Here is a 10,330-nt window from a genome sequence, read left to right as displayed (position 1 = left end):
TTTGTTTCTTTATATTTTATTCATAAAAATTAACTTAAAAAAAGGAGGAAGACAACTGGACCGGTCTTCCTCCTCAATTCTTCCATCCAACTATTTTCCCACCCCTCCATTCCCGTCATCTCTCTCGATTCGACTTCTTCTATCTTTTTTTTTTGTTTTGTTTTTTTAGTTTCTTTGTATTTTGTTCATTAGGAATATGTATCAGATTTAGGTCTCAAAAATTTTTGGCGAAGCTCCATTTTTTCCGGCAAAATTGACACAAATTAATTATTTTTTTCGGGTGAAAGTCCGTTCTTGCTCCTCGTAATTGTGGGAAATGGGATGGGGAAAATGGTTACTAGTTGGGAGAAGGTGAAATGGGGGGTGGCAGCCGGTGGGAGTTGCGCCAGCGCCGGTGGTGGGGGGGGGGGGGGTATATGGGGTTCGATGGGGAAGAAGAAGTGCATTGTGGGGGGGGGGGGGGGGGGGGGTTGTTTGGGTTAATTAAAAAAAAGTTTTTAAATATATTTTTGATTTATTTAACTAAAGTGTCACGTTTTCATTGGACAAAGTTACCACGTCATGGAGAGTGTAATACACTCTCTTAATTTTGCTGATTATTGTGAAAAAAGCATCCAATTGGTACAAATTCAGAGGGATTTAGGTACCCAATAGGTACAACCCTTGGTTAGGTACCCCAAAGGAAAATGTGGCAAAGTTTAGAGGGTTATCTATGACTTTTGCCTCAACTCAAAAATGGAAAGTTATAGAATGAATCTGTGTGACTGACTGATTAGCTATACATGTGTGTATTTAAAGGATAGAAAAAACTGAGTGATTATTTTTCCAGTCTCATAGAAGTTTGTGATTTTCTTCGCGTGTTCTTGTAAATGCAGAATATATTACGAGGAGATGAGATCTCTTGCCCTCACTTTATTTCAAAGTTCAAAAACTGATTTTGCCCTGGTATATTTAGTAGAAAGCTTCTATTGTAAATAAACTACTATGTTGCTAATCAAATGTAGACAATTCTCTGATGAGTTTTTATATTATGTCTACAGATAAAGCTAGAAACAAAAGAAAGATATATTGAATAAGCTGACAATCATGGCACTAACAATTAACAAAAAGATATTTGATCGATTAGTTGCAAACTTTGTCATTGATCTAATAGTTGTAAACTATGTCATTGCAGCCATATACAAAATATCACCCAAAAACATGGACAGCCAGCTGCATGATACAAGCCGAAAACTAGTCAACATTAGGTATTAACGGTATTGAAGTCTATATATTATATGGTCAGCAACTCTCTATTTTAACTTGTTCTCCGGTTGACGCCTTTTCTGCCAAGGGAAGAAACTTATCACAATCCTTTGCACCAATCTTTGTAAATGTATCTATAAGCATCGGGATGAATCCCGCCAACATGGCCTTGAAATGCTGAGAGCAACTTTTGTCACCACCCTCATCACCATTCTGATCAAGAACACACCCTCTAACAAGGCTACCTACTCGAGCACCGTCCATATATGCTTTACATGCTGCAAGAATATCTTGACAACCTTGAAAGTAATGCCCTACAACAAAATCCTCAAAATGCTGCAGCAAGAAAGCAGGATATTCAAATTAGTAGTAGTTGATTTAGAACCAAAAGCACAAGAAAATCCTCAACAAAATGAGATTAATTCCACCCAGTGTCACATCAAGAAAATAGGGAGAATTTCACGTATGATAACTGAACTTTATAACTTCCACTATATCGGTAAAGTCACAGAGCTACTTCTTAATTTGTCACATTAAGGAAATTGAATTTACCCACTATCATAGTAAAACACTCCCCCTGTCCCAATTTATGTTAAGGTGTTTGACTGGGTACAGAGTTTAAATCATTTCATTAAGGGGTAAAATGAGAAGTTTGAAGTTAACTTGTTATTAACTATAGAAATATGTCATTCTTCTTAGGACTGACTAAAAAGGAAAGAATGTCACACAAATTGAACGGAGGGAGTATGAAAGTCACGTGGACAAGTAAGTTTTGTTATTATCAGGTAAAGTCACTGTCTAGTATAATGACTTTACTGTTATAAACGATAAAGTTCAACACCTTTTGACAAAGTAGTCGTGACTTTATTGTTCTAGAGGCTAGAGTTTAGTCACTTCATTGTCACAGTATTAAGGTTCAGTAAATTTAATGTGATACTAAAAAATAGTTATGACTTTACTGTTACAGCAGATAAACCCCAAGAAAAGACACATCACAAAGCATAATTGAAAAGTTTATTTAGTTAATAGATGGTCATGAACGATATACCTGTGGTGGTCGCCTCATACAGTAGACCATTGTCTTTAGATTATCAATGTAAGTGTTCTCGTTATAGTGCAGTGAGCTTTGTTCCCCTATGGGTGATCCACTCAACTTTGCATATCCAGGCTCATTGAAATAGGGCTTTGCATTCAATATTAGCCCTTGTATGGAAACCAAAACTTGTAGCATAGTCGACCCACCAGGGATCCATTTCTCCTTCCCTCTACCACCCCAAGTGTTAAGAAGGCTCAGGCAGACTTTTCCACAGTCATACAAGTTCGGATTGATACGAAGGCCAAAAGAATGGTAGTGTACATGCTGGCAACAATAGTTTAAAAAAGGAAACATTAGAACTTTTTTTTTTTTTTTGATGACATGGGAACCTACAGCCGCTACCCTTCAGGTGCGCACAGGATAAACCCAGCTCCTGTGCAATAGCTCGCAAACCACACAGGAGAGGTAACCTGCACTAGGCAAGCCCCGTGCGACGAGCTCGACCCAGAAGGCAAATCCCCTGCTATCGTAGGCAAGGGGTTTCGAACCTGAGACCTCCATTATGAAAGCCCCATCCTCAACCAACTGAGCCACCCTTGCGGGTGTGAAACATTTGAACATTTTCAAAGACAAATTGAGGCGTCTTAGATGAAAAGAAGGAAAAAGTTAGTATTCAGAGAAGAAATGAGAGGCGTACTGGTGGAACATGGGGATAGGTGCTAGGGAAGAAAACATCAAAGAAGAATAGGCCATCATGGTATGGAGTTCCGTCAGCTCCAATAATCACTGCCCTCAACAGATCCATTCTTGTTTCATACACCCGGACAAATATGGTATCTGCTCATGAAAAGGCACACAAATGAGTGTTGTTATATAAAATACAACAAGCAGATTCCTATTGCTAATCGCATTATGAACTCCTCAGAAATTCCCTACTTAGACAAATTTATAGGAATAATTACATTTTTGGGCCCCTCAAACAAATAATAGCCAACAAATGTATAGGCTTTGTATATTAAGTATAAATATACATAATCAGTGTATATGTTTTGTATACTTTGGCTAGCGCCCATAATTTATAAGCATGTATGTCAAATTTCAAAAACTAGATGACAAAGACAATCATCACAGAAAGGTAGGAATGCTATAGAAGACTGGAAAATTTGCTCATATTACCAGGTAGATCTTTCTCCAGTATCTTCCATTCCGCCTGTATTCTCTTGGCGCAACTCTTAGAGGCCTACACCAGAGTAACAACTATTTAGTATTAAGATGAAGCACAACTAATCAAAACTATCAACTACCTATTTTCAATTAAACCAACCTGGTCAGGAGATGCAAGTTTAGAAAAGTAATGGTCTGAATGATCTTGAACAGTATCAAATTTCTTGAAAAGACGGAAATTCTTCAGACTTTCACCTAAATCTTTACACTGGAAGGATGGACTATCTGTAGTAGTTTCAATGTTATTAGGGCCCTGCGTCCAGAGTGCATGATGATCCATTTCCTGAGAGAAATAGTACATAGCACCTGGTGCAAGAACAGACCCCGAAGAAAGCTGTTCCTGAGGAAAATAGTTCATAGGATCTGGTGTGAGAATATACCCTGGATGAACGGGTTCCAGAGGAAGAGAGTTCATATCACCTGGTGCTAGCATAAACCCCGGATGAACCTGTTTCAGAGGGAGAGGGTTCATAAACCCTGAAGAAGCTTGGGGAGTTGTCATATTAAGGGGTAAACTCATCCAACTAGGCATTGGTGGAGGAGGTACAAAGTGAACTGTAGGGAAATGAGATGCACCAGGAATAGATTGAGTATGAGATGCACCAGGAATAGATTGAGTATGCCAACTATCCGAATGGAACTTCCTTTTAAGATGAGACCCTTGAGCGTTAAAAATCTTTTCTCCCCCAAGTGATAGGTTTTTAGAACCACTTTGTTCTTTGGCAGAAAGTTGGCTCTTGCAAAAAGCAGGTCCCAGAGATGACGAAGGTAGCTCAAACGGTGTAGGCTGACTAACAGGAGTTAACCATGAAGGCAAACTCGGAGGTTTCGAAGTAGACGATGAGCTTGTAGTGGTTGGTGCCATTTTAGTTTCAGCAGGACCGAACATCCACGGGATTGGAACCTCAACTCCAGGTGGAATATCCATATGATCAAAATGTGATTGCAAAAAGGCATGGTAGTTATGCGCTAGGTCATCAACATTCATGTCCGTAGGCACATCATCTTCATAAAATAGGTCCGTATGCATGTCATCTGATTCTGAAGAGCTGTGCTTCTTTGAAGACTGAACTTGACTCGGTCCACGACCAAGGGATAGCTCGAGAAAAATTTCCTGTGAAAGAGGAAAGAATTCACAAATTAGCCCCCCAACAGAAAACACATAAAACATAGAGATAATCAGTAGTATGCTAATATCCTTGTAATAACTATTGGCAAATTCTAGTTACCTTTCCTTTGCCATTAGATTCAGTATTCCCATCAATAAGCATCACATCATTATCACTTCCTTCCATGTTAACATCTATTACTCCATGGTGAATAGGCTACAAAATAAACACGCTTCATCAGCGTTAGTACCATGTACTACAATAAAGTGTAAACACCTGCAATCTATTTTTTTTTTTTTTTTGGTAAGGGTGTTACGCCTGCAATCTATAATCTCAAATAACTAAACAAAAAAGATTCAAATGGAAACATCTACGCATATCCTGTATAAACAACTGAAAAAATAAAGAAAGAGGTCTTGCACGTAGCAGACTGTATGTGTTAGGTTTAGAATGTTGTTACCATCAACAGCATGAATTAGTTTTTAGATGAAAAACCGATAATTATGCTTCTCATTTGTTTCTATTCAAGCCCCAATATTTGTTTATCTGTTGAAGGAAAAACCTTGAGAAACCTGATTCCAGTCTAAGTCTACAACTAGTTTGTCTTTCTTTTGCTAGGTTGTGTGCATATTTCCCTATTTAAGGGAACACTAAGGGTGTATCTGTGTATGGATGAAAATATTTTCCAATTTTTCCATGTTTGGTTGGTCAAAATGTCCTGAAAAATAACTAGGAAACAAGTTCCTTTGAGATAAAGAAAATGACTTCCCTAATGGGAGTAGGAAAAACAAGTTCCAAAGTGACATTCCAAGTTCACTGTCTCCTTCCCAAACCTCAATGCCCCTAACCCTCATTCCTTGACCATCCCACCTCACCCCACCCCAACCCATAGTGTTTCCCAAGATTACATATAAATGCTATTGAGACAATATCTTTTTACTTACTTACCAAACATTACAAAATAAATAAATAAAAACACTTATTTTCCAAGAGAACGTTTTCTATGGAAAAAAATTTCCTTCATACCAAACACACCCTAATTGAACCTAGCAACAACACAAATTTCTCTCTTACAACCTCATAAACTCCCTTACCCATATTCTCAACAGATTTGAAACGCATTACCGTTATACTTCAGACTAACTCGTGACTAATGATTCTAGTTTCCAAAGAAGAGACACAGAACTTTTACATTACACAATCTAACTCTTTAATTGTGATTAAGATACTATACATCTCTAATACAGAAAATTATTTCCCAAAGTTGAAATCTTTAAGGGGTTGTTTGGTTGGTGGGATAAAGGATAACAATCTTGAAATAAAATGTGGCATTATTTTATACCGCGTATTAGTCCCGGGAACCTTGCACTAAAATGGTGAGATTAGCTATTCCATATAGAAGGCGGGATAAGCTAATCCCAAGAGATATCCCTGTTTATCCATCCTGGTAACCAAACGACCCCTAAGAATGTTCACAGTACAATCAACCTTATAGAAGAAACTAAATAATAGAATTTTATACCTCCTTTTGTTTAGCCGACTCTGATATCGGAATCCAACTGATAGAGGGCGAGACTTCGTCCACCTGCGCATTGATTGAACTCCCACCAGGGAACACTCTTTCCCTGAGCATTAATACCATCAGAGTCACACATACCAGCACAATGAAAACAAACAAACAAAAAATTACAGAAAATTTAAATTGGTCTGTTTAACATAAAACTCTGGTGAAACACTCTTTTCCTGTGCATTAATACTATCAGAAATCACACATACCAGCACAATGAAAACAAAAATAAAATAAAAAGAAAATCAAATTGGCCTGTGTTTTACTTAGAATTCTGTTGGAACGCTCTTTATCTGTGCATGATTACCATTAGAATCACACATGCAAGCACTATGAAAACAAAAATAAAAGAAAAGAAAATTAAAATTGGTCTGTTTTACTTAAAATTCAGGGGAAACACTCTTTACCTGTGCACTAATACCATCAGAATCACACAGACACAACAAAATGAAAACAAAAATAAAATAAAAGAAGATCAAATTAGTCAGTACTTTACTTAAAGTTATGTGTTAACACTCTTTACCTGTACATTAATAACATCAGAATCACACAAACTCACATAAGGAGAATAAAAATAAAAGAATAAAATCAAGCAGACTCTTTTCATGTATGTTAGTGTTAGAGTATCAGCAGAATCATACAAGAAAAAAAAAAGAAAAATTAAATGAAAAGCATCAAATGGGTATCTGCGTTTTGCTCGAAATGAAATAAAATAAAAAGAATCAAGTGGGAATACTCATTTCGTGTGCATAAATACCATCAGAATCACACGTAACAATAACAGTAAAAAACATCAATTGACCCTTTTCTAATGCACTAATAATACCATAAAGCAAAAAGAATAGAAGAAAAACATCAAATGTGCATTTTTTTACTCAGAATTCTGGTGAAAAAACACTATATTCCTATGCATCAACATCATTAGAAATTTAGCATCACACTGACCACATAAAAAAATACGAAATAAATGCCTTTTCTAATGCACTAATAATACCATAAAGCAAAAAGAATAGAAGAAAAACATCAAATGTGCATTTTTTTACTCAGAATTCTGGTGAAAAAACACTATATTCCTATGCATCAACATCATTAGAAATTTAGCATCACACTGACCACATAAAAAAATACGAAATAAATGAACATCAAGTGTGCATTTTTTACTCAGAATTCTGGTGAAAAGCACTATTTTCCTATACATCAACATCATTGGAATCACACCGACCCACATAAAAAAATTTAAAAAAAAAAAAAAAGAACATCAAATGGGTCTGTCTTTTTATACACTTAATTAAATGTATCAACACTAAAGACCCAAATAAAAAAAAAAATTAGAGACATCAAATAGACTGGGTTTACTAAAAAAAAAATTGTTTTTTTTGTCCTATGTAACATAATCAGAATCAGGGACCACATAAAAAAAAAAAAAACGTCAAATGGGTGTTTGTTTTATTGGAATACCCTTTTTCTATGTATAGAAAAAACTGAACTTTTTCTACAAATGGGTCCCCTCACAAAGACCCCCATAATTTTTTTTATTTTGTTTTAAACAGGCATGAAAGAAAAACATCAAATGGGTCCATGCTTTTTACTCGTAATTTTCTTTCTATATATGAATGATCCACATCACCCAAATCAGAAAGACCCAGATTATAATAAAAACGGAATTAAAAAAAATATGCCCTAATGGGTATGATTATTTTTTTAAAATCAAAAATCTCTTTATCTACGCATCAACAATCATCAAAATCAACAAAACCCAGATAAAGAAACCAAAAAAAAAGATTAAAAAAAAGTGTTACCAAATGAGTATGATGTGTTTTATCTATACATCAACATCATAAAAATCAACGAAAAAAGGATAAAAGGAAAAAAAAAAAAAAAAGTGATGAGTCTGTTTTTACTTGGAAAATCATACAAAATGGGTATGTGTTTTACTCTTCTAAAAAAATCTCTTTTCTACACATCAAAAATCATCAAAATCAACAAAAACCTAGAATTTTTTTTTAGAAAAATGACATCAATTAAGAATGTGTTGTTACTCAAAAATCTCTTTATCATCATTAAAATCAACAAAACCAAAATAAAGAAACAAAAAAAAAAAATTGAAATAATGATAACAATGGCTATGTGTTTGTTTTGCTCAAAAAACTCGTTATCTACACATCAACATCATCAAAATCAACAGAAAAAAAAACGAAAAAAAGGATGAGTTTGTGATTTTTTACTTGGAATTCTGATAGATACAAAATGATACCAAATGGGTATGCGTTTTACTAGACAGTCTCTTTATCTACCCATCAAGAATCATCAAAATCAACAAAACCCAGATTTAAAAAAAAAAAAAAAGATTAAAAAAATAACATGATCAAATGAGTGTGGGTTTTACTCAAAAATCTCTTTCTCCATCAACATCATTAAAATTAACGAAACCCACATAAAGAAACAAAAAAAAAAGATTTTAAAAAATGATACCAAATGGGTATGCATTTTACTAGAAAATCTCTTAATCTACACATCAACAATCATCAAAATAAAAATAAAAAAAAATAAAAAACCAGATAAAAGAAACCCAAAAAAAAAAAAAGATAAAATAAAAAACAAAGGTCATGAGTCTGTGTTTTTACTTGGAATTCTCATTTTCTATGCATGATCAACATCACCCAAATCAAGAAAAAAAAAACTATAATCAAAACAGAATTAAAAAAATGATAAGGGTATGTGCTTTACTTAAAAAATATCTCATTATCTACATATCAACAATTCAACATCATCAAAATCAACAAAACCCAAATAAAGAAACAGAAAAAGATTAAAAAAACAACATCAAATGACTTATGGGTTTTACTCAAAAATCTCTTTATCCCTCAACATCATCAAAATCAACAAAACAAAGATTAAGAAGAAAAAAAGATTTTTAAAAAGTTATACCAAATGGGTATGTGTTTTACTAGAAAATCTCTTTATCTATACATCAACATCATCAAAATAAAAAAAAAAAGATAAAAAAATTTACTTGGAATTCTGAGATATGTATCGAGCAAGTGACGGTGGCGACTCCATAAATGAACTTCTTTTTGTACAGAAGAAGAAACAATCAACACAAAGAAATGAGAAAGTGATTTTAGTTACGTAAAATAGTTGTAATCTGTTTGTGTTTAATATAGAAGGGTTTTTTTTTTTTTTTTTTTTTTGGTGCTAGTGATCAATTTGAATGTGAATGCTCTATAGAAACAAAAACTCTTTTTTGCCTATATTTATAGTGTTCACTGTTTAGTGTTTACTCCTACTTTGCTTTATTCAACGTGTCTTTCCCTTCTTGACACGCCTTCGCGCGTTACTTACAATTCCACGTCATTTGGTTGCAAGGCTTCATAGTTCTTAGGCGTGTTTGGTTGGAAATAAGTTATTTCAGAATAATTTATTTTGGAATTAATTATTTCATTTCTCAAAAAGATAAAATAAAACTATAATTTAGGAATATCTAATTTTAAAATTAGTTATATTACCATTTTATTCCAATTAAATGTGAGATAAATTCATCTCAAATATAATTTCGAGATTATTTATTCTTACCCTTAAAGACAAAACTAATAATTTAAGGCCTGTGCACGGGCCCAATATAATTTTAGATCAATTTTAAATAGAGAAAATTTAAAGCTTCTGAATTTTTACTCATTGTAGCTTCTTTTAAGACCTAATTATTAATATTAAATACCCTTTTATTTAATTATATTTAGTAGTTAATTAACTTTTCTAAATTACAAATGGTAGCTATATCAAAAATACATACCCAAACACATATATCTTTCTTTTTTTCCAATCACTACACATTTTAGATTTTTCATTTCTCAAAACTCTAAAAAATCTCTCTCCCCTTCTCTCAACCACCACACCATGGCCGCGCCTCTCTCTCTGCGCTCACCCCTCTCTCTCTCTCCGCCGCCCCTCTTTCTCTCTCTCTTCTCCCTCATCCTCTATGCTCACCCTCTCTCTCTCTCTTTCACTCTATCCGGGAGGCGATGGCACAGATCTGGCCATGCGTATTGTTGGTGGTGGCGGCAATGGCACTGGTTTTGAGATAGCGGCGGAGAAGATGACGTGGAGGTGGAGAGATTAAGGTTTTATTGGTGGTGGAAAGATTAGGGTTTT

At 34.5% G+C, this 10,330-nt stretch overlaps 1 protein-coding gene across 11 annotated transcripts; it reads right to left on the bottom strand.

Moving 5' to 3' along the window:
- Positions 1-1,099: 1,099 nt before the first annotated feature.
- Positions 1,100-9,380, bottom strand: LOC132636477 (uncharacterized). Of its 11 annotated transcripts, none has more exons than XM_060353357.1 (8): positions 9,195-9,380; positions 6,137-6,239; positions 4,735-4,830; positions 3,606-4,619; positions 3,458-3,521; positions 2,979-3,118; positions 2,294-2,605; positions 1,100-1,581 (listed from the first exon to the last, which is right to left on the bottom strand). In XM_060353357.1, the coding sequence occupies exons 1-8, from the start codon at positions 9,239-9,241 to the stop codon at positions 1,282-1,284; spliced, it is 2,076 nt and encodes a 691-aa protein (XP_060209340.1). In that variant the 5' UTR covers positions 9,242-9,380; the 3' UTR covers positions 1,100-1,281. The 11 variants fall into 11 exon arrangements, with proteins under 11 accessions (XP_060209340.1, XP_060209349.1, XP_060209342.1 ...); XM_060353366.1 differs by lacking the exon at positions 9,195-9,380 and adding an exon at positions 9,110-9,140; XM_060353359.1 differs by lacking the exon at positions 9,195-9,380 and adding an exon at positions 9,027-9,067.
- Positions 9,381-10,330: the final 950 nt, after the last annotated feature.

This window comes from Lycium barbarum, chromosome 4 (genome assembly GCF_019175385.1).
Source record: "Lycium barbarum isolate Lr01 chromosome 4, ASM1917538v2, whole genome shotgun sequence".
Taxonomy (NCBI): domain Eukaryota; kingdom Viridiplantae; phylum Streptophyta; class Magnoliopsida; order Solanales; family Solanaceae; genus Lycium; species Lycium barbarum.
This window is presented reverse-complemented; position numbering and strand designations above follow the sequence as displayed.

Bases quoted from the DNA above. Each gene is read 5' to 3' on its own strand.
- LOC132636477 (XM_060353357.1), bottom strand. From the start codon at position 9,241: ATGGAGTCGCCACCGTCACTTGCTCGATACATATCTCAGAATTCCAA. The intron at 6,240-9,194 runs GTAAATTTTTTT...ATTAATGCTCAG, and splicing joins TACATATCTCAGAATTCCAA to GGAAAGAGTGTTCCCTGGTG. The intron at 2,606-2,978 runs GTACGCCTCTCA...TATTGTTGCCAG, and splicing joins CCTATCCCCATGTTCCACCA to CATGTACACTACCATTCTTT.